General features: G+C 45.0%; 1 protein-coding gene across 1 annotated transcript; it reads right to left on the bottom strand.

The window, feature by feature from the left end:
* Window positions 1–213: 213 nt before the first annotated feature.
* Window positions 214–23863, bottom strand: GMPS (guanine monophosphate synthase). The gene is made up of 16 exons (XM_042881162.1): window positions 23732–23863; window positions 20348–20529; window positions 17632–17746; window positions 16016–16113; window positions 14722–14825; window positions 13797–13990; window positions 13320–13485; window positions 12311–12462; window positions 11957–12130; window positions 10329–10434; window positions 9162–9277; window positions 8055–8180; window positions 7194–7309; window positions 5523–5653; window positions 4306–4478; window positions 214–3355 (listed from the first exon to the last, which is right to left on the bottom strand). Exons 1-16 carry the CDS (start codon window positions 23756–23758, stop codon window positions 3254–3256), a joined length of 2082 nt encoding a protein of 693 aa, XP_042737096.1. The 5' UTR covers window positions 23759–23863; the 3' UTR covers window positions 214–3253.
* Between the last annotated feature and the right edge of the window lie 795 nt (window positions 23864–24658).

Genomic DNA, 24658 nt, shown 5'->3' with positions numbered 1-24658 from the left:
TTTGTAGAGCAGGAACCTACAGACAGCCTCGAATCCCATGCATCTCGGGAATGAGTAACCTCTATCCCAGCACCAACACAAGCAGGAGGCAGCAGCACAGAGCCTCGTGGGGATGCAGAAGGGACAGCCATGGACACCACCTCACCCGCACAAAGGGCTGCAGCCCAGAAGGGCTGGGCCCCGAGCAGCCCTAGGAAACACATCACACCGGTGTTCAAACATAATATTTTTATTTGTGGATAAAAATTAAGGCTCACAGTACTTTATCATTTCACAAGCAGAAAAAATGTTAAAAATTGAGAATGGTGGGGAATGCCCCCGATACAAATTCCTCTAACTGCTGACATGTTTTACTGAAGACTTGAGGTGAACAACTGTACAGGGCAGCTACAGGTATTAGATTGTAAACTATGTGCTAAATGTAGGTTTTTAAGAAAGTGAACAGAGTATTTACGTTCCTCTCCACTTCTGACTGTCCTATACACACAGAACTGCTGGGATAACACCACTGACCTTCCTAAGAACAACCCACTCCTACAATGCATGGCACAGGTGTCAACAGGGGAAGATAGCGAAAGATCACAAATTTCATTTCCATAAGACCTTTCGATTATAGTGCAATAGTTTATGCCTCGACATTTCAATATTCACCTTTCTGGTTTAAAAAACAAAGAGAAACAGTAAGAAGATTTCTAGAAGAGCACAGGAATTGCTGCCAAGCTCCATTTCACAGACCAACATGATGAGAAGATGTTTAAAGTGGATGCCCAACTTCAGCATACACACAGTGTGCAGGAACACCTTACACCTCCAGTGCAGATGGAAGATGGAAGCACTTCCCAGTCCACAGCACGCAGCAAACACAAGATTCCCATCCTGGTGTGCTGGGGACACATCACGAGGCACCAACACAGCAATCCTGATGCACATCGTGGCCGTTGTCACCCACACCTCGCCAGCTGCTTTGTAACCACACTGCAGTTTGTTTCCAGGAGACCAGCTAGAAGTGTCTCACTCAAAACTGGGGAGGTTTGGGATATGAGAAATGCTCAACATTCCCTACTTTTTAGTGATTCCTTCTGTTTTGTCTATTTGCTGTCAAGGTAACTGACAACGTAGCAGTGGCAGCAAGAGCAAGCCTACTAATAACAAGCAACTGCTACAGCATTCAGAGGCTGAAGTACTTCTGCAGCACACCAGGGAGATTTTATTGTCATCTCACCATTTACCTAAGAGATACCAACGCAACAATGAAAACTATCCTCAGATCTTTCAGACTAAAAATTGAAGTGTACTCTAAGGCTGTCAGTTTATTAGGGAGCTGTTGTTTGAAATATGATACACTAAAAATTTAGATTTGCTTTCAACAGAACCCACGCTGTAGCAATAGATTCTGCCACAGCAACCACTGATACACAGCCCTGTGATCACCAGCTTGTACAGATCACAGCCCAGTAGCAAAAGAGCAAGAGTTAACATGTGTAACTGCGTCCACATAGCATAAAGCTCACCGAGGTGACGATGAGTGCAGTTACAAGTACTACACCAGCTCGGAAGGATGCAGCTGAGATGCACAGCAGTTAGGATCTGTTCACCCAAGCCCCATGCGAGCTGCAAGTGCAGGGCAGCTCATGGCCACTGCAGCAGGAGTGGCCTCAGAGTGCCAGGGCTGCTGCACGCCACCTCCAGAAGAAATGCAGCTGCTCAGGAATACAGGCAAAAATCAGAAGTTTACATATTAGCCACATCCTGTAAGCTGGAGTTCAACTAAATTTCCATAATGCGTAGGCAGAAAATGCAGAAATAATAGGAACACACGATGTGCAACCAAACAAAACAGAACACTTTCAACCATTATTCCAGTTCATTGATCTGTGTAAGCAGAAACATAAGTAGCTACAGCCATGAAACACGCCATGCTCCTGAACAGTTGAGAGCAACTGTTTTGCTCACATAGAACTTGAACAGTTGCCTTCCATTCAGCAGCAAGAAATGGATGGCAGGGCTGACTGGGAGCACACAGCAGCAGTTCCATGGGCAGTTATCCAGCAAGCTGCTCAGCTCAGAGCTGCTACAGAACCTGCAACTCCACAGACAGCATCTGCAGGACATGCTCAGCACTCTCAGGTGGATGGAGACAGCTCTGCCTTGATGTATCAGGAAAGCACAGGTGTCCAAGATAAACACCTCTTAAATTATTGCTTAACTACAGAAACAGCAGAGTATACAAGATGGAAATAATCTATACTGGTTGGGTAAGCCACTCCAATACTGTGACTCCACACTAATGACTATAAGGATTTTAAAAAACAAGCTGAATACATTACATTAAAAAAAAAAAAATCCTGTGAAAGCTAATGTGAAGAAAACAAACTATCATCAAGTATAACGTAAGCACATGGGCAGCAGCAGGCTGTGAAGGGACTATTGCATAAGGGTTGGAGACCAGAACCAGGATTCGGCCATCCTGGAGCTCTGGTGCCACAGCTTTTAGAGCTGCACTCCTGCTTTTACTCCTCTCCGAGGCCCCAGAAGCACACGGACACCTCGCAGGGACGTGACAATTCCACAAACACAGCGTGTGATGGGGACATGCCTGTCACCAACCAACACACCTACCAGGCGATGCAAGAGGGAGTGAGGACAGACAGGCAGGCAGGCAGGCAGAAGGTCATCTCATAACACTTCAGCATTGCTCTTTTGGGACTCAATGTTATTGCCACGGGCTTACAGGTCAAACAATCTAGAACAGGCCTAACAGCACACAACAGATACACGTTAATTCCACAACTCAGCAGTACCCACTACTCCATTTGGCAAAATATTTATTTATAATAAATTTGTTCAAAAGCAGTTGGTCACAAAGAATTCATTTTACATTTTTAGGCTGTAACAATGCTTTTGGTAGAAGTAAATAAGCTGTCTCTTTTTACACAGTGTACAAAACCAAAGACAAGTTGAAATGACAGTTAACAACTGGAACACGTGGGAATGGGAAGAATCAGTAAGACAAAGGCCAAAGCAATAGGAATCTGTCTGCACACAGGCAACGCCGCCATCATTTACCCGTACAAATCCTCAGCCCCACTCTGTTATCCCTGCACTGCTCGTCACCGCCGCCCTGCGCTCCAGGAGAGGAGTCAGATGGGATGTAGCAGCTCCAGTCACTCTTTCACAGTACTGCATGTCAACACTGGGAATGGTTTCTGATATGATTTCGACTGCACACAGTACTTCAATAAAAAAAAGTTATTTACTCCCACTCCGTAGTTCCTGGTGGCTTTGATGTCAAGTCGTACATCACCCGAGAAATGCCAGGAATCTTCTTTATCTCTGCCACCATTTTTAATACAACCTGTAGGGGGGAAATAAACAGATCTGTAAAAAGCACATAGAACAGACGTGACGAAAACTACCCTAAGAAGAAGTTATACAAGGAAAACACTGGTCATTCTGTTCTATAAGCAGGAGAGAAAAATCCTACAGCTCCTAGCATATTACTACCAGTTAAGAAGTAAAAACAACAAAGGAAAACTCCCAGCTTCTCAATATTTGCAGCTGTATTTGGAACCTGCTGATTTCTGGCACTGGCAATAGAACTGAGCAGCAATTGCAGCACACTTCCCTTAAGGCAGCAGCTCTTCAGCTTCAGAATGATTTTTTTGAGGTTACGTTTTACTGTGTGCTGCTCTGCTCTGTGTCAATCACTTGCAGACATCTCAGACCAACACCTCCAGCTGACCCACAATCAAACAGAAAGCAGCAGCCTGATAGAAATGATGAACTTTTCAAACAAGAAAAGGGAGCTGTGAAGGTTAAAAAATAGCAGAAGGAAGCATCTAATGGAAAGACTTCCCATTGGCAGCTGTTCTCCAGAGTAATCAATTAATGTTAGCTCCATCAGAGACAAAGCACTCCAGGCTGTACACCGATGAAGCTTCCTAGAAAAAGTGCCTGAAACATCTTCCAGTGACCCGATCTGGAAACAGCACATTTTGAGATGTTAAGCAGCACTTTCAGTAAAATAAAAGCGGGAAGCAAAGCAATTCCAGAAGGCATTGGTAATTTCCAATTACCAATGCAGGCAAAAGCTTCAAAATCTCTGCTATTTTGACGGGAAAACTTCTAAGTCTGTCATTCCCATTGAAACCACTGTCAGCTTCTCTTTGTTACTGTTTTTTTCCAAAGCAACACAACAGTACTTTGTGCCTAACCAAGAGCAGGAAAAAAAACCAAGAGTGAAGAAAGTTAGAACAAGTCACCTACAACACAAGCTCTGAAAAGGAACTTGAAGGTCCGTATTACCTCTTCTGGAACCTCATTACCAGGAGTTGCTGCAATCCCAGTCATGAAGTCGCTCGTAATAAACGTTCGGATGACCACGGATCTCTGGCAGGACGGCTGTTTCTGCAGCGGGTCCCGATCGAAATGCAGCGGGGTCAGGATTATTGGCATCTGGCTAATTTTTCCAGCATAGCCTTCAGGAAAACAGCAGCACCAAGTGCTTCAGTTTGATTTTGAAGTACAAGCACGACTGAAGTTTTACAGGATTGCCTACACATATTTCAGATGTGATTCCTCCACTTACATGGAAAGAAACACCGCAGTTCTGGGACTTCACCACCAGGCCTCAGAAGATCACACTGATTATCCAATTATGTAGTTAGTGGTGCATACACTAAAACTACTCAAATTGCCACTTGAAATAATCTTCAAGGCCTGCAGGCATGCAGAACAGAACTGGATAATCCGTTAACTCTGCAACTGACTGCACTTGCAACTTAAGATCTCCTTCCTACCCACAAAACATAAGCTTTCAATTTTGTCTGTTCCAACATTCGCTGTAATGAAGAGCAATTCTCAGAAAGAGAAATCCAAAAAAACTTACATTTTGAGATACTATCAGCCATTACCAACGAAATCTAGATAACACCAAATACAGGGTAGGGTGATTTAACAGTTAGCTCCCTTCCTTCCATAACCAAGCATGATTTCAAAACCATGCCAAGTCTCTCTACACAGTTCACCTACTCCAGGCAGATACTGATAACTGAGATCAGCAGCAACAAGTAATTTGACTTTCTGCTGGCTAATAGTGGCTCTTGTAGGAGTTCACACTGCAGCGAAGTATCATGCCTCTGAGCTGTGCAATGTGTCTGAAGCAAATTCACTCCTACCAGAAGAATGGTCCCAGCCACAGTCCCATGTGTGACAACAGGCAGCAGACGAGGCAGCAGCACCCAGCTGTGAGGTTTATCTCCAGCTGCCATATGAACAATGAAAAAGCTGCAACCCTACCTCTAATTCTGCTAGCAGAAAGCCCAGCAGTTCCTGCCTTTCAGCTCTCCACCTCCAGACCTTTAAGAAAAGGCAGTAGCCTGTCATCTCATTCAGCAATAAATTTTGGACGTAATCAAGAAGCCCATGGGACTGTGCATTATGTAACCACACCTATAGGGATGGGTGCACGGGGATCTTGAAACAACAGCTTCATCTATGGGACAAGGCTAATAAATACCTACCAGATTCCCTGAGAATGTTGTGAGCCTCAAAGTCAGCTTGACGTAAAGTGCTGAGGACTCCTGTTGTCAGGAATGTGGGTGTGACATCAGTGGGAGGCTCTTTGACTGGTGGACCAAACACATACACAACCCTGGAAAACAAACCAGATGGTAGGAAACCACGTTTTCTGGAAGTGGAATGTAACAGACTGCCTGAAGACTACATCTTTAGCATTGCAGAAAAAACAACTGAACCAAAAAAATACCCAATATTTGGTTTCGCTCCTTAGCCACCAACTAGAACTTGTTATAATTTAATGGATATGTTAATGGATATATTCAGTAAAGGCAACACGTGTGCTAGCTTTGCAAGTCAGGTGTACTAATTCACCACTAACTCACTGGTATTACAGAAGACTTTTTTTTTCTTTTCAACCTTACTTTGATGTGAGTAAAAGTTAAGATTATTCAAAGAAAGCTACTTATGTGCTTAAAATGTCTATCTTCAGTCCCATTAGGAAACCACCATATCACTGACAGGAACCCTTCTTTGTGAAGGAATAGCTGTGTTTTCAAAACGGGGCACTAACACTGCTGTTTACAAATCTATTTCACTGCATTTGTAATAAAGTCTCTTCCGAATTCAAACCAGTCACATCAGCTTTATCTTTTTAATCTCACCATTATACGTGCTGCAGAACAAAAAGCAATATTGTCCAGCTGGCCTCACAGAAGGATTTACTGTGTATCATGAATGCACACAAGTTATTTGAATTTGTAGATACAAAGTAAGAACACTTGTCAAAAATCCAAAGCAGGGCAGGACCCATGCTTGACATTCCGTGTCTCTGTTTGTAGTCAAGGCATGCACAGCTGGGCAGACACCAACTGCCCCCAGCACACTCCTCCAGCTGCTGCTTCCCCAGCTCCCCATCAACATCGACCCAAAGCTCTCAGAAACAAACCCTGGTATGGCAGAACTCCTGGGGTGGGAGTATATTCAGGAGGGGAGTATTACAGCCAGAGCAGCTTAAAGACAGCAATGCTGTACATCCAGCACACGCTTGGAAATTGCACACACTGCCCTGAATTCATGCCTTCTTTTATTTGCTCTGCACATAGTTTAGAAGAATATCTTGTAATTCAACATGTCTCCAAGTACAGTAGCTCTTCCAGTGGGTGTCACTTCAGTGACAAAATTAAGTCTTGCTATAAGCAATTATAAGCAGCTTTGTCAAAGTCTACAGCTGAGCAAGGATACATATTTTCTAGAACGGACTTAATCTCTGAGCAACTTGAGAAGAAAACATATATTCACAAGAGACCTCAATTAAGATAAAACCACCCAGCTTTGGAACTCTTCCTTGCAGCACTAGAGCTGACAGTTGTGCAAATCCCCTTCTTGACACAACGCACGATCCCACAGCTCAGCAGCAGGCTCAGAACTCTTCAGAAAACATTTAAGTTACGTTGGAAGTTGTCTAATTGAGTGATTAAAATGAGGAGATAAACTATCCATTACTTCAAGTTGGTATTTCCAGAAATAAACCCAAGCTTGGATTTATCATTTGTAACCTCCATATAATACACATTTGTTCATAAGAAGTTACATCATAGATTCAGCAGGGCACTAAGCTTCCACGCATTAGTAATCAGAAACGAGCAGCTTGGCACTGAGCAGAGAACACTCACCTGTTGATGTTGTGGCACATGCGAGGTATGAGCCTGGCGAGAAACATGAGGGACTCCCAGTGTGGGGCATCCTTACTGGAGATCCCACACACGTAGCTGTATGAGCGGCAGTCACCCTGGCAATTAATGGAATATGAATTTCACTACCAAAATATTTCACGCTGCTTTTCCATGTAAGTTACAGGACCAGCCTTTGTGTCAACATTCAGCAGACACAAACCTGTCGAAATCAGAGTGCTCAGAGATATCAAGTAAACGGAGAAAGCACCAAAGTGAGACAGGTCTCTTGGGAGCTGGCAAGAGCACAAAAAAGGAAGGGGTTCAGAATTCATAAGGTGACCACAACACTGGGACTTGATTACATGTTGATATTTTGAGGGCACCATCTGAGGAAGGCTTGTGATGAGGTACGGAAGTCTGCTGATGATATTGCCATTGCAAGTACTGACTGCAAGGACTTACAGAAGAGACATGCAAGGTTAAGCAGCCAGTAATAAAAGTAAAGGTGTAATTCAATAATGATAATGCAAAGAAAGACTGCTCAGCCTCGAAAGGAGCAACAGGAGTGCAACAGGAATCTATAAGGCTATAAACATCAAGAAGAAATTGCCTGTGCAAGCAACCAGCATTATTCAACCTTAATGACATCCTCAAATATGACACCTGGCATTTACCCATGTATCTATTCAGGTCTCCCAACACTTGCACTCTACCAGAGCTGACACAAGACACAGCAGTCACAGCCTTTTGAAGTTGATTTCTAGAGTTCTTAACAACACAGTAGCAATCCTTACAGTTCCTAGCAGCCTGCCAACTGCTAGGAAGCAGCTTTAAGAATATTCCTGGAATGTATTCATTTACCTGCACTCCCACAGTTTTGATGGGTAACAAGAAGGCATTCAGTGAATGTAGGCTTGTAATCTGCATCAGTTTCTCCTGGTCTTCTTCAGTCGTGCACGCTTTGACCCTTTGCAACAAAGTATGTGGCTGTGCAATGATGCAGAAAAATAACTTTTAACTAATTAAAGCCCCCACACATTCAGACACAACATAAATAAAATTAAGTAGCTGGTTGGCTAAATATAGTCCACATTTACCCTTGGGAACTGATTACAGAATACCTTTTGTGTAACAACTAAGTTTCATTGAAAGCAACTGTATGCATTTTACGCTGAAGCCCTCCCAGGACCATAGGTGAAACTGCTTTTCTGCACTCATTCTCTCTCCCAAAGCTGAATTTTTCATGCCTGTTGTTTATTTCAGCACAGAACAAAGCAACGCTGCGTTACCTTACACTGCAACACAACACACTTTCAAGAAGAGCACTTACAGATGCTTTTCCTTTGGTGTTCCTTCAAAAAAGCTCTGGAAGTTGTTCTGGACACGGCACTTCCTGCTGCTCTCTACTGGTGGCTTTTCAGCCCCCTGCAGCTCAGTTTGGAGCTCAGGAGTCAGTTTGAGAAACCAGGAAGGTCCCAACAGTTCAAGGATTGAGAGCTTACACGTCATCAACCAATCACTTCAGGATTCTGTCTGGGACATCCAGCAAATGCTGGCTCCTCACTCTTGCACCCTCAATTCAGGCACTCGGTGGCTGTTAGTACACACCATCCTAGAAAATTACAACTATTCCAAATAGGGAAAATCTTTTTTTCTGACACTATGAAATTCAAATCATCTTCTGAAATCCTCATCTCCACGAATTTTGACTAAAAGGGGATTTATTTGCTATCTGAAAGGTACATAAGCTTCCAATTTACAGAAGTCACTCAACACTTGCCATAGCCAGGACTTCAAAAATTCTACTGTACTGTACCAAATGGCTTTGAGCAAGTTGGACTGGAATGCATTATGCCCAAAGAACACAAACCAGTCATTTTTAAATTTTAGCATCTTAATCTTCACAGCAATGCACTACAGAATGATCACACTACTTCTGTACACGTTAGAACCTAACAGTTTTGATACCTTCTTAACACTCGCAGAAAAATCCGCAACTATTTTCAAGATGTTGTTTGTTTCAGGGAAGTCTTTGCACACATAAGGCTCCTCAGCACATATCACTCTGATTGCCAGACCTGGACCTGCAACGTAAAATTGAAAAGTACATCACACTAAATAACATGAAAAGTTGACTTTCAACTCAAGAAGCAACAGCACTGAACATCAGGTCAGTCATTAAGTAGACTATGCTTTGCCACCACACCTCCACTTACACTGTCTTGACACTCAACAAAACAAGCCAAAGAAATAAGCCAGCAGTTTATTCTGGAACAGTATTTCTGGTCAGTACATTTAAGCACTAGTTACTGACATTTTGCATTGGCTGCTTGTGTAAGGCAGCATTAGTGATGATGAAGCGTGCTGGATGGCAAGCCAAAGCAAACAGTAACCTCCTCCTTCCCTTTGCTAGGCAGCCTGGATGGCAGAGTTGGTTATAACATACAGCTGAATCTGCATTGTTTTTTAAAGAGATCCCTGGAGGCTATTTGGCCTGCTAACTACTTGACACAAAAGTTCTCAGCAAATTACAGATGTACATCTGAACAGTGTCATTAACCTCAGCAGTGCTGGTGCATTAACAGAGCAGCCTAGGCATTCTGACTGTGACTACTACACACCCTGCAGGACAACTTTAGAAACACAAAGAGCACATCTCTTAAAAAGATGGACTTTGTTATTACATTACATAGTTTGATGTTTTCTGGTTGAGAACCGTTGTTATTCACCATGCAGTCGTTTTCAAAACAGCAACAGTCACTTAGAAAGGCAGGCAGACAATGGCCATTATTTCAAGCAAGATATATTTGACAGCTGAGACAGCATTCAGCTGCACTTCACTGATAATTCTGGCTTTGGCTTACAAAATTAAGAAGAAACAAATACAGCTCTATGATAACTCAATTATAAATCTGTTATTTTAAGCACTGTGCATAAAATCAAGCTGCTCTCAATTACTCATTTCCTCAAAAAGAAAATCCTGTGCTTAAACTAAAGCCTCAGAAAATCCACCACATTAGTTCTGTGTTCAGAGGTAAGTTCCATTCTCCAACACAAATTTATTCTGCACATTAAGTATCTTCCAAACAACACTGATGCACACAGCCCTTCACTAAGCAGCATGGATTCTGGTACCTGGGAAGGGATGCCTTGAAACCAGCTCTTCGGGAAGTCCAAGCTCTCTTCCTAGCACTCGAACTTCATCTTTGTGAAAGTCTTTTAGTGGTTCTATAACTTTACCCTTAAGGAAAAACAAACAAAAGAAAAACCACAGTGATTTACACTCTAGCTTACATATTCAAACAAAAAGCCTCAAATGTTTAGGTAACAGGCAGTCAGAGTGGCCTGCTTTTCACAGCATCAGCTGCCAACACTTGCATAAACACTGGAAAGAAAAGTACATGTGAATGTGGGCTTTGCAGAACAGCTACAGGAGAGGGGTAAGACAAAGTTTGTTTGTGCCAAAAGTATCAATGGCTTAAGCAGTGCAAATACAACTGTAGGCCAGTCTGGTTCTGACTGTCTTCCAAAATTCATACTGATCAAGAAGCTTTGAAAATACCTCAGAGAACTGTGAATAGGTTTGTTTAAGCTAACCAACCAAGGGTACAATAAAAAAGACAAGGCTCTGCTGCATCTTCAGAGTGTCTTGTCACCAGTTCAACCTCCTGTGTTTGTACCATTTCTAAACTCTCAGTCTTTATCCACAGGTGTCCACAGCAGGATATTCCAAAAAAGATCTGTGGGTTCTCAAGTTGACAAATGGTAAACAGATTGTGCACCACCAGCACACTGCTGGCAGACAGCCGACCAGGCCATTGACTTGATGCACAAGCCGTGAAAGAGCACAGAGAACGGATCCTCAGATCAGAGCCTGACAGAGCTACTCCTAGTTCTCAAGTCACTAAAACATATTCACAGAATCATGAAGGTTGGAAAAGACCACTAAGGTGGTCCAGTCCAACCATTAACCCACCTCAATGAACTACGTCCCCAAGTGCCACATTTCTACCATTCCTGAATTCTTGACTCCCCCACTTGCAGTACCTGGCCATTCCCTCTGATGAGAAATTTTTCCAAATTCTCACTCTCTTCCAAAGGAGAATACTATGTCTGTAGTGGTCAGTGCTACTGAGAAGACTTGCAGTCATGTCTCTCAACAGGAACTAATGATCATTTCACCTAAAAGCACATCGCTGCTGTTGCCTGAATTCATATCAAGTGCAATCTGAGCTATCAATGCCATTACAAAACATTGCATACTGATGTTCAGAATGAGACACAAAGGGAGAAGTAAGCAATCCATTACATTATGAATTCCACCTGAATCAGACTACAGTTGTCTGAAAAGCCTTTCAGCAGTCATCTGCTACAGGTGTTTGGTATTGGCTTTGCTTCCATACACAGTCCTCATAGGTTTAAGTGTTAAAAGACAAAAGAGCAATGAGATCATTTTCAGGTAACAATTGCGAGCAGCACTGTTCACACTGCAACAGCATGGCTTCAATCTGTTGACGTTTTCACTAATATTCAATGCTGGACAATACTGAAGCCATTCTGATCACTTTGAGAACATGGCAACCAGAGAGAAGTGCAGTAAGTTACAGTATTGAAGCAGAACTTAAAGGGCCTCACAAGCATCACGAGATGCATCAACATGGGCCAGTTACATCAGCAAAACCTAAGTTGCTCATCTTTTACATTCAGCATCATCACATTTGTGATAATCAGAAGGACACACCAGTATCCAAATTTTCATTTACCTCTTCTCTTAACTTTCGAATCAGCTCTGTGTCATTGTGATGAGTTTTGATTACTTCAGCTTTGCCACTTGCAACAAGGGAAGCGCTTTCAATGAGATCAGGTCTGAGGGTACCCTGAGCAAGAAAAACCTCTTCAGGTTTCAGATTCATTTCTCCAATAACTTCATTGGCAATCTGTAAGATGGAAAAGAAAACTTTTCAGTGTCCAAAGGTCTCAATGGATTGCCAATGGATTAGGTCATCCATAGCCTACACAACACTGTGCTTCCGAGTGCACAGCGCTTCAGAATGAAGCGGTCCGAGATAGAAAACGTTTATAATTCTTTTTTTCCACATGAATTCTAGATACATTACCTTAACAAACGTGTCACCAATAATCTTTCTTTTTTCTTCAGGACTTGTAGTCATATTTAAGGTCTTGCTAATTCTTTTACGTGGAGTTCTGTCTTCATCAGAGATTGGCAGAGTTGTTGTACCGTTATAGAAAGAATGAGCTGCATTCACCACTGTATGAAATTACAGGAATTGGTTGGCAAAGCCAATACAGATTTATATGTAAGATTACAAAGAATAAGAACGACTATTGTTCTTAGGAATACTGCAGTCATTTAAGTGCTGATGGTACTAAATAGGCCTGTTTGATACCTCAAGAATGAAGTGCTGCAAAAGCACGCTACTTCTTTTATCAACATGCTCTAGAAGGTTATTTCTTAAATACTATGAGGCTAGGGAGCAAGTTCAGTTCATGTCTCCCCTCTTAGATTACAACTTACTTGCTCCATTTAAATGGCTACAGGATGGTTATTAAGCTAAGGCCTTACTGCAACCAAAATTACACAACGCACTGTTTCCTCACGGTGCATCATATCTCTTAATTTAGAGAGGCTCTCAATACAGAGATCAGCTTGGAGGCTCTCTGGCATCTTCTACCAGCACTGAACTCCATGACTGACAGAAGGCAAATTTCCCATAAAGGGATTCCCTTATTTGTCACAGCCCAGACTTTTTCAGTCTGGGGAATGCAAGGATAAGGCACAGCATTCCTCTGAAACAAAATAAAACACCACAACAAAAAAAATCCTGCACTGCTGTGTGTAGAACAAACTCTGGCCTTCACCATATTGCTTGAAGTCATAAGACTGCTTCTCAACAAACTACTCCACAAACAACACACTCCCATAAAACAGGAGAGGGAAAAAAGCCTTGAGGAAGAACTTTGGCTCCAACGGCATTCAATCACCCCAATGAGCTCAGTTTCTGAAGACAGACATATAGAACAAGAAGTGAAGCTCCACTGGAAGACTCTTAACCACACTACAGACAGGAATGCAATTAAATGAGCTCTGCCACAGCTCAGTGGTACCTTTAACCTGAATCCCAAGTTTTTTCAGTGCCTCCTCCACAGACTGACTTTCTCTTTTGCGCATAAACCCGTTGTCTATATGTACAGCTATCACCTGATCCCGGTTTAAAGCACGATTCAGGAGAGCAGTGCAAACAGTTGAGTCCACACCTCCACTGAGTAAAACCTGAGGATGAGAAAAAAAAGGGAAAACAGACTTGCAGAGCTGTCGAGGGAGAAAGTATTAACTACTAATTCAGATACAGCTGCAACGATGAAAGCAGAGTATTGATTTCTCATTTTCCTCCAAGTCACCACTGGGAAGTCAAACAACACATTGACCCAATTGTGCAATGCACAAAAGCTTTCTCAAACCTGCTTAATGTATTACCCAAATCATGACAATTCTGCACTTTTCCACTTACCCAGACTAAATGCACGAGTGTTTTTCCTCAGATTTTTGCAAATGATCTTTTGACTTCAACTCCAGATGCTTACCAGAACTTTTGATGAGCCCACTTTCTCTTTGATATTTTGAATGCACTGAAGTTCTCTGTTTTCCACTGTAAAGGTCCCGCTGCATCCCGCGATATCATACAGAAAATTCTTCAGGATCATTTTTCCATTCACTGTAAGGCTAACTTCAGGGTGGAACTGTGCTCCATAGAGCTTTTTAGACTCATTTGCTATACCTTCATTGGTGCAAAGAAATGAACGGAGGAAAATAATTGGATGTGAAATGCGCATACACAGCAAAATGAACATTTGCTCCAAATGCACTAAGCTTTATTTTTAAAGCTGCACGTTCTTTTCAGAAGGTTAAAATACAAAAGGCAAGTTGAAGCATCACAGAATTTCACCAGGAAGTCATTCAAAAAGGTCAATTCATTGATTTTCTAGAAATAACCAGTAACATCAGCATCTGTAGCAGATCTCTGCTCCCTCAGTATTACTGAACTTCCCAGGAAGTTGATAAAATCTGATATTATTAAGCCATCCATGCTTCCCATTGACACTCCTGGTTACCAGAGCCTCATTTCTTTCAGAAGCAAAGAAGTTGCCATTTTAACGTCATTAATCCAAAAAGTCAATTTATACAATTCACAGACATTGTTCAGAATTTCTCTAATTAGTTACTGGTCTGATTTAAGAGCAGGATGTAAAACATTGCTGACTCTTTATTTTTTAATGAAAGATTTTCATTAAGTCACATGAACAGCTTGAAATCTTACTAAGTGTTTGAGTGAACTTAAGACTCTTCCATATCTTCCACCTACCAGGACAGGCTCTCAAAGAGGCTGCCTGGTATTCAGAACTTTGAGTAGTTGACAAAAAACAGAATTTTCCCGTGACATCCTGCAGGTAACTTTTAAGTCTTGTAACAAAGACTATCAAAAAAACCAATTTCAGTTAAAACAAATACCTGCTATAATGTTCCCAGACTGTGCAACCACTTTGAATCCATCAGCAACCTTATCCACACTGTCCCCATGAGTGAGGAGCACAAGCTCTTCCTTCTGAAGGCCCCTAGACAAAGATTAAAGTCTAGAATCAATAACAATAAGATGGCCAGATTTAAAGAGAGTGCCATACATTGCAGTGTAAATGTGACAGAAGTCACACATTGAGCTTTCACAGTGCTCTCACTTACAGAGCCCACACACACACAAATCAGCTACCTGCAACACCAATCCTCAAATACCTTACCTCATGCTAACAACACAATGTGGGTGATTTGTTGGGATTTTTTCTTTCCCCCTGGAGATGTGCTCCAAAAACAACAAGGCCCCTTTGAAATACATGCAGGATTTCCTTCCCAGAAGCACTCACCTCCATCTGGGACTCCTTCATTGGAAGCTGCCAAAGCTCCCATGCAATGCATTCATCACAAAAAGAGGAGTGTATCTCAGCTCAGAAGGTTTTTGCTTATTGGGGGTTATATGGGGGTTGTTTGTTTTTGCTGTTTTTAAAATAACTCAACACTGAAATACGCCCTCTCTGACACACAGAACCATCTACTGCCAGTCAGGATATCTGGATTCCTGCTTTTTATTCTAATTAAGTGAAGTTTCCTTGGTCAAATCTGAATGTCCTCAGAACAATTCTGGGTATTTTAGACACGAGGTGGGATATAAAGTCCTACAATAGCTCTACAGGGAAGAAGTCAATAAAGTTGCATCTCTGGGCACAACTAAACTGTTAGGATTACTGCAAGGAACTTGTGAGGCACTGACAAACTACTAAGAAATCTAATTCTGATTTTATAAAACATCACAAAGCAATTTTGAAGGAATGTACAACACACGTGGTTTCAAAATTACTGTTAATACCTTTCAGAAACTGGATGGGTGCCAGCTAACATAAAGCAATGCGCTGTCAAGGAGAACACAAGAGCTTTACGCAGACTTTTGTGCAGCAGTACTTGACAGCAACTCAATTAAGACAATTTACTTTGAAATAAAAGGGTTTATATAAAATTCTAAACAAACATACCTACATTTCAAAAGTCAACTGAGAAGTTATTCCTGAATATTTGTTTACATACATAACTTGCCTACTCATGAACACAGCTGTAACAGGTTATTAGAAATTGTAAGAGCCTGGATGCAATTTCACTGTCTTCTGAAAAACACCCTTCCTCTCATTCAGTCATCAGTTTCCAGACCAGTTCCATTCCCTTCCCAATACTGTTCTCCTCACTCAAAGCATCCATGTACCTGAACAGTGAACACGTGTTATCCAGAGTAATGTTGAACACCCCATCTTCTCTGACGCTCTTCTTGTGCACTGTACCCCCAAACACCTTGTTCATCATCTGCCAAAACACAAAGACGACATGAAAAAAGCATGACAATTTAGTACTGCTTTAATCTTTGGACTTCAGCCTGTGACCAACAAATAGTTCTAGTCTTCGGACACACAGAAAGACAGATTGTCATGACTGTCCTCATTTTAAATAGCACTTGGCAAAACCATAAGAATTCTTTTCAAAAAGGAGCACTGGGCTCATTCTCTTCCTCTGGCCTTCTGTCAGCATAGCTGGGGACTACTGCTACACACACTGAGTAACAGAAATACACAGCAGCAGGCAAGGGGCAAAGATGCACAAGACAACACATATTCAGTACTGTAAATCAATGTGTGCTTCTAAATGATTGCTCTGCACATCAGTGGAGTATGTGAGGCCAGTTGCCACAAAGACAGATAAGCTGCTAAACAAAAACCTGACAGCCAGCCCTCAGAGAAGGGCCCTCACATAGGCTTAACCTTCCTGTGATCTGCCTGATCATCTCTGGAGAACCAGGCAAAAACTTTAGTCTGATTTTTGTGACCACGGAGACTCTTCTTAGCCCTTGTGAGGTAGGAGTAGCACAAATCTCACCTGATTATTTCTTTCTAAAATTCAACTTCAAAAGGCAAGGTGAGGCATTCTGCATTTCACACTTCAGAAGTCTCAGATTTTCTCATTCAGATATGACTGGTAACAAACACACACACTTTAGATTTTCACCTCCTAACTACATTGTTTCAGAGACTGAAGTTATTTTAGATTCAGTTTGATATTTCACTGGCTGTGCTAGTCTGATTCCAATCTATCCTAATAAAAGTAGTGGTGTGTTAACACAGACACTTGATTCAGTTCTGTAAAGTCAGCCTTGAGGAACGCCCCTGCTTTAGGCTAGCTAACATGGTTTTTAATTTGCTTGACATTTTAAGGCACTTCCACTTTATTACAACACACATTTCCCTTTAGAACAGGGAGTGCCAGCATTGTTTCCATAATTACCAGCCCTTCTTGAGTAGTTTTTCCAGCCATATTCTGCACCTCTGAAGGCTTTATAAACTGCTAACCTCGTGAAAAAACAAGATGCACGTGCAGAGGTCATGCATCTGATCTGTCCTTTGTCCCCATGGGAGTGTTTCTTCACTCCACTTGGATCACCAGATCACTGCAGGGTCACCAAAACACGCTCATGAGCTATAATAGAAAGATTCCACACTTGAAAATCAAAGGGAAAAACTACTTCACCTGTTTACAATGGACACGTTCTCTAATATCAACCAGATGGAATTAGTTAATGACTGTCAGGGTGCATTTATTATGACAAAAAATTGAGTGCAGGACTCAGTTCACAGTAGCAAAGCAAGAATAAAAGCATTTATGCTGCTGGTAACACAGCATGCTCAGTTTACCAATTAGCACCTTAAAAATATCTTTTGCATTCATGGCACACAACACTGCTTATTTTGGAAAGCTGATCCTGTAGCACTTAACTCTGGCTAATTGCAGAAACAAGGCTTTCACAGGCAAACATCTCTCCCTCTACCATACCTGCATGCCATAGCAGATCCCAAGAACTGGCTTTCCTATTGTAAATATTGCTGGGTCGAACCATGGTGCATCTTCAGCATACACAGAATTTGGTCCTCCAGATATGATGATAGCTCTGCAGACAAGAGATAATCAAATTATCTCACATTTAACAACTTCATTTGAACACCGACATTGCCTTATAATGCTCATAACTCTGTATATTCTGAATTAAATGCTAATACAGATATTCCAGCAGGCAGTTTAGGTTTGCTAGGCTACAGCTAGCAAAAACAGTTTACAAGAGAAGTATTTCATCAGGTTAAACAAAGTCAAATATAAGCCAGCTTAAAACAGGGCTGCATTTCACATTCCCAGCCAAATGCTGACTTCAAGAGAAGCAAGATGGCGAGAATCAAGCACAGAGCATTAGCGTTGCAACACAAACACACTGCGCATTGCCTGTGCCATCTGGAGGAGAGCCACGCTCAAAAAGAGTCTCCTGTGTTTCTGGAGCTGTGAGAGCAGCACTGCTGGGCTGGAGCTGCAGAAGGAGCAAGGAGGGCTGGGGAGCTGCTGGGGATGTACAGGAGTGGCTGGGAGCAGCTCAGGGGCTGGGCTGCAGAGACCCGGGGTGACCCACCTCAGCCACCCCATGACTGTGCAGAGCATCTGCTCAGAGCCATGCATGTGGAGCACCAAGTAATATAGAGTAAGGAAAACGTAGCTACACCTATAGACTAAGTGTTTTTTAATGAGAAGTCAATTAGCTACTGCCTTGTTTAAAAAAGAGAATTACAGGCTTCAAGTCTGCTTCTCTTACTTGCCAATTAAGAACTCAAGAACACAGAAAGATTTCCTGCATCTGAACCCTTAAAATACAAAATGAACTGGGAGATGAGAGAGGAAAACAGGAAGAAAGCCAGTGCCAGTCATGACCCGCATCTTCTCAGCTGTCCTCACATTGCTGCAGCACAGGATGCAGAATCTGAACGTTCCATTGCACCACCATGTAATTTGCGATGTGTCTTCTTGCTCTGCTACAGAGATACCTTGCTCTGGTTTAGCTTAAACCACTTCCAAAGCGGCCTATGCAGGTTTCAGAAAGCCTGTTTATAATGGGCTACAATCCCACAGGAGCCACAGCAAAACACCAGGAATAAAACACAGCCATTGCTCCCCAGCCCTCAGGTCCCAGAGGTCAGAAATGTTGCCAAGCCTACAAACTAATGCCCCAGACACAACACAGTACGTCCTTACAGGACCAGGCACCCTGTGCCAGTGTTCTGCACCTGCAGGAGCTGCAGAGATGCCTTTGTAAATGCAACACGCAAATAAAACTCGACAGCGCTTTCCATCTCTCTGCCTGTCTCAGACCTCAGCACAGCTCCCAGGACTACTCAATTTTCATCATTGATGCCATGCACTGTGATATGGAAACCAGACTGTTCCCATGGCACATGGAGCTTCATCAAAACCCTGCAGTAAAACCATGAGCTTCTTTTTGCAACAGTCACTGCAGAGAGGCACCCAGCAGCTAAACTCAGTGTTTGTAGAGCTCTCCAGGATGCAAATGATTGACCAGCAGTGGGGACATTTATTGACTGATGGGTGCAACTGATAAGCTGGAATCACTGCCTCAGCCTTGAGGAGCAACCTGTTGAGTGGAGAGCCCAAATTTAAAGAGCAATTATCTGGAATGACAAATCCAACAGCTCTAATCAGGATAAGCAGAATTTTCAACTCAGAACAGAAAGGGACAAAAAAAGCTCTCTCACTGCAAACGTGCAGCAGCAGAGCGCAGCTCTGAGCCCCTCACTGTCAGCACTGCCATTCACACCTGGAAGCAAGCAATGAGGTGCAGGGATGCTTTTTAAAGTGGTGGTTAGGTACATCCTCTACTCCAACAGCTTGCCTGTTGGGGAATCGTTAACTAAATCTGACACAATGTATTTCAGAGCATTTCTAAAAGAAATTCTTCACAGAAAGGCTGCCTGACAGGTGCAGCAGCTCCTGGGTTCTCCGTTCAGTTTGCAGAAGAGATCAGTGAGTTCCCATCTGACTTTCTAAAACACACTGCCTATTGAGTCACTAATTATCATCGATTAGAAAAACAGTTTTGCAACACAGCACCTCCTTATCTCCTGAATGGCTCTAGCAAAAACACTCAAAGCACCTCCGAATTTTAACCTGACAAGTAAAGTCCTTGATGACGTGCAGACCTCAGTCGATTTATTTTCCCCACACAAAAAGAGGCTTACTCTGGCAAGCATCATAAAACAAGAACTGTGCAAAGTTCTACACAACCGAGATGGTTTCTTGCTGCTAACAATGCATGGCACTTCCAATGAGGTTTTTTTTTCCAGCTACTTCCCAGAAATGGTTTGGCATCATTTACGACAATTTGTTCAATACTCAAGTTGCAGTTAAATAGGTTGGTTTTTTTTTCATAATTATACAATTACTACCTTGGTTAAACAGGTTAAGGAGCACTGTCACTTAATTTTCTGCAGATACATAATTAAAATGCAGCCACTTAAGTTACATTAACAAAGAAAAATTATTGAAGTGACATTTTACAACACCGCAATGAGCAGCAAATAGACAACAGTAACGCTGCTGCACAGGTTTTACCTAGAGAAACCCAGGAGGATGAGCTGAGGATCCAACAGCACAGCACAACCCCAGGGAAAGGCACAGCACAGCACCAGCAGGCAGCTGCCCTACCAGCACCTACCGAAAGCCCTGCTCCCTGATGGCGAAGGCGGGCGTCTCCAGGGGGAAGATCTCGGACTGGACGAAGAGCTCACGCACCCGGCGGTCGATGACCTTCCCATACTGTGCACCAGCATCCAGGATGACGACAGCTCCCTCGTAGTGGTGCTGCCCGTCCTTCAGCTCTCCTCCAGTGTTCTCTGGCTGTGAACACGGCTCAGTCAGCGCTCTGTGGGACACTGCGGCCTTACGGCACACATCCCACAGCTGCAGGGCTGCTAGGGGTGCCTGAACCTTAACTCCTGGCTAAATAATACAGACTAAAGGCAAGACTTGTAAATGGAAGAACCCACAAGTTTACAAAGCCCAGTGTGTCCACGAGCTTGCTACACTGACACAACACCTCCCTCCCATGCAACAACGACGTTCCCATCCCCAAATCCAAGCACAGCACAAACTACATCAGTCTTTCCCCTTCGTGATGGGACAGCCTCCCACAGACAAGCAGCACCGTGCCCTGTTCACCAGCACAGCTCCATCCTCTGCCACATTACAGTTCTGCATGCAGCCCAGCACACCATACGATAATGAAGAGCATGTGCCTCATTCCTCAAGCAAAGCAGCGCTATGCAAAGCCAGAGGAAAAATGTGTTCCCCCATCGCATCGCCTCGTACTCTGAGCTTGCACTTGTCATTACATCCAGGGGGGAGCAGGGAGTAGAAATTGAGAACAAATGTTTCTGCTTCAATTTATGAAAAACAAACTTTTGAATGCAGCATTCAAGCAGTCCTTGAAGTCTGCATACTAGGCTGCTTGAGCTGGATGGCCAGCTTCAGCCAAACCTGGCAGAGGGCAAGAAAACACATGGATGGGTTCCTTTTTCTCTAAGGAGAACGAGTGCTCTGTGGAAACACCCTCACCAAGGGGTCTTTGAGGAAGAACATGAATTCCACCATGCTAAGATGCCAGGAAATTCATGCAGAAAAAACTGTTGCTCTTGAAATCACTCACTTTGGAGTTTTATTCCCCTTAACTTAGAACTTAACACTGTTTCCTTGCCAGTGTAATTTGATGAAGGAAAACCTAGGAAGGGTTTTACTTTGGTAAATGCTACCTTAGCAGACATTTTGAAGCTCTCCCAAATGCAAAGGCTGCCCTAGAGCTGCCTTGCTCAGCCCCAGAGGGACAGTGCTCTGCCAGCAGCTGCCCTGGGCCAGCTGCAGATAGCGAGCACCCAGGGAACTTCCAGAGCTCACAGCAACCAGGAAATATTTTGTCCATCTAAATTAAAGGATGTAAAAAAAAAAAAAAAAGTACTAAATCCTTCAAAAGCCTAAATCCAGGTTAGAGTCTTTATTAATTTCTTTGCTTCAGCTGATAACTGATGAGAAGCTCTTAATGACTTCTCAGTGCTGAGCCAGGCAGCACGAGGAGCTCCTGCTCAAGCAGAGACTGGGGCAAGCCACTGCTCCAAAGTGCTGCTGGGCATGCCCACCTAGCAAGTCATAAATTAACAGCTCCCGTAATAACAACCAATGTCCTTATTCTTACCATCTTGTGGCAAACACAACCCTTTCTAAAGCTGAGATCTTATGAATAGTCTTGAACCATATGGCTTCAGAGCATGCTGCAGGGACAGAAGCTTTATCTTTAAGCTCCCTTCCAGCCCAGCCAAGCTGGGATTCTACAGCAAGCAGGTCTGTGCTTTGCCTGAAACTGTACCTTTGTTCAGCTCTCCACAGCAAGAGCAACGCATTGAGGCATACCCTCAACATGCCTGGGATGAAGGCCTTACAGCTCTTCTGGATGCCAGCTGCCTGACTCCTGCACAAGGCACAGCACCACGTGTGCAACAACAGGGGAGAGGCACCTTCACAGACAACTGTACCCACACTGGGAGTGCTGCACCACCTGCATGGCTCACAAGGCAGGAAGTCAAAACAAGATCTGCCTTTATTTACTTGAAGGCACAGAACCAAGATTTGGAATCCAAATTTAACATGGCAAACACCATTTAGTAGCATCGAAAATGAAGCGGATGCTGTTAACGTGCAGCCAACACGGCAGTCCACCTTACACACGTGCATATCACATGCGTGCCAGGAGGATGCTGAGGAGGAGGAGCCCAGCTGCTATGGGAATGGGCACATGGAGCCTGGTGGGCAGCACTGCCCTTGTGGGCACTTCTGGTTTCTGGTCCAAGCTCTTTTCCCCTCAGCAGGGTTATAACCAGAGCTGGCCTGTTTCCAAAATAAATCCCTAGAAATGGCTGTTTGGGAGAATGCCTCTTAAACCTGGTTGGACAAGCAAGCAAGGTGGTTCAAGGCATAGCACACAGCTGCACCTGCTCTGACATGCAGGAGAGCAAGGCTAGGGCAGCAGAACAGAAGTTACACTTCCTAAGAGAAAAACAGGGGAAAAAAAGGCTATAGTGAGCTATAGTGAGTCATGAGAGTCCTGCTGAAGACCATACCAGATCACAAAATGTCCCTACTGCCACCCACACCTGAAGAACCAATAACCCAATAAACCCCAGACCAGTGGCCGGCCCATCTCCGCAGTTCTATCACCCCATAATTCCAGAAGGACAAGGTGCTGCCGCTGGCTTTCAGCATTAGAAAACACAGCGTCGGTTCTATAAGAATAACGCCAATCCCACGAGCAGCTCCAGCACGGATCCTGCCTTCAGGTGCCCGATGAAGGACGCAACCCGCCTCGTCCCCAGTGCCCGCACACGGGGCGCTAAGCAGAGCCCCGCAGCCCGCCCTGCAGTGCCCGCACACCCACGGACCTCCATCACGGCCCCGAGAGGCCGCGGCACAGCCGGCACCGCAACGAGCCGCAGCCAGGAGCTCGCTCCGGCGCTCCCAAGGTTTTACGAGATTAATTGCTCCCCTACGATACGAGAATTAAGCAGCCGTAAGAACGCGTCCTCCTCTTTCTCTCGACGCGCGGCAGAGAAGCGCCTGCTTCCCGCAAAGGAAACCCCACAACGGGCAGGAAACCCCCGGCCCCAACCCGGCCCCGGAGGCCGCACGGCCGGGCCGGAGAGCGCTGTGCCCTGTCGAGGAGCAGCCCCGGGCCGCTCACCGGACGCTCCCGGAGCGCGGTTCGGTTCCGGCGGCCCGCGGCGCAGCTCCGGGGCCGGGCCGAGGGGCTCCGCGGCGGGCAGCCCCCGCAGCCCTTTGTTCAGGCCTGGGGCCGGGCCGTCCCCCAGCGCTCCGCACGGCGCCCACCCGCACCACCGAGCCAACGGGGAACCGCCGCGGGGCCCCCCGAGCCGCCGCCAGTCCCGGGCCCGGCCGTTCCAAGCGGGGCCACAGCACGGCAGGGGCCAGGCCGCGCCATGTGCCCGCCGCCCCCGGCACAAAGCGGCCCAAGCCGAGCGCAGAGCCTCGCACCGACCTTGGCGTCTCCGTTGCACAGCGCCATAGGGACGGCTGCGGGAGCCGAGCGGAGAAAGAACCGAGCCAAACCAAGGCCGCCCGTGTGCGCCTCCGCCGCGGGGAGGAACCGCCTCCAGCACCCCGCGCCGGGCAGCGCCGCCCCGGCAGGAAGAGGCGGAGCTCGGAGCCGGGGAGGGGCGTGGGCAGCGGTACTGCTGGCCGGGCGGGGCGGGGCTGTCCTATCTATGGACTGTCCCGACCCTGGGCTGTCCCGTCTTGGCGGTGCTCGGGTCGGGCTGGCCGGGCCCTGCGCGCCCCGGGGTGCAGCCGGCTGACGGCAGGGCGGGGGGCTGCGAGGTCCCTTTCAACCCAACTGTCCTACGATTCTGTTACGGATCGCGGTATAACGTGTGCTTTTACTAAATGTCTACGTTTTACATTGGCACAGAAACACCTACAGCTCAGCAGTTTACGCTGCTCCAAAAGTAACGCCTCCTATTTTACGTTGTCCCACGGCACTAAAGGCAGGTGCTGGGGTTGAACCTTCCCCCCTTCCTTTACGTTTTGTAGGGGAATAAAAGGCGCCCATTGGCACTCATCGCTGCGTGCTGAACGCTCGTGGACATCGAACAGCGGATCTCAGGACAGCGCGCGGTGCGTGGTGCGTTTCAGCAGCGCAAGGGGCGAAAAAAACACCGGGGTAAAGCAGCGCTGACTCAGCTCGGTCCTTACAGACCCGCGCTGCAGGCATGGACTCGCGCCGCACCGTCCGCCCGCCGCTGGCTCCAGCTCAGGGCTCTGCAACCAGCCCTGCAGCGGCCCGGTCTCTCGGCCGCCAGCAGGAAGGCGGAACCAATCGCGGCCGAACCGAAACAAACGTCGTCCGGCGTCCTCGGGCGCCACGGGCCGCTGCCGGAAGTGGCTCCGCCACGTACCAATGGGACGC

This window comes from Lagopus leucura, unplaced genomic scaffold (assembly GCF_019238085.1).
Source record: "Lagopus leucura isolate 7727_CA_CO unplaced genomic scaffold, USGS_WTPT01 Super-Scaffold_100029, whole genome shotgun sequence".
NCBI classification, from domain to species: domain Eukaryota; kingdom Metazoa; phylum Chordata; class Aves; order Galliformes; family Phasianidae; genus Lagopus; species Lagopus leucura.
This window is presented reverse-complemented; position numbering and strand designations above follow the sequence as displayed.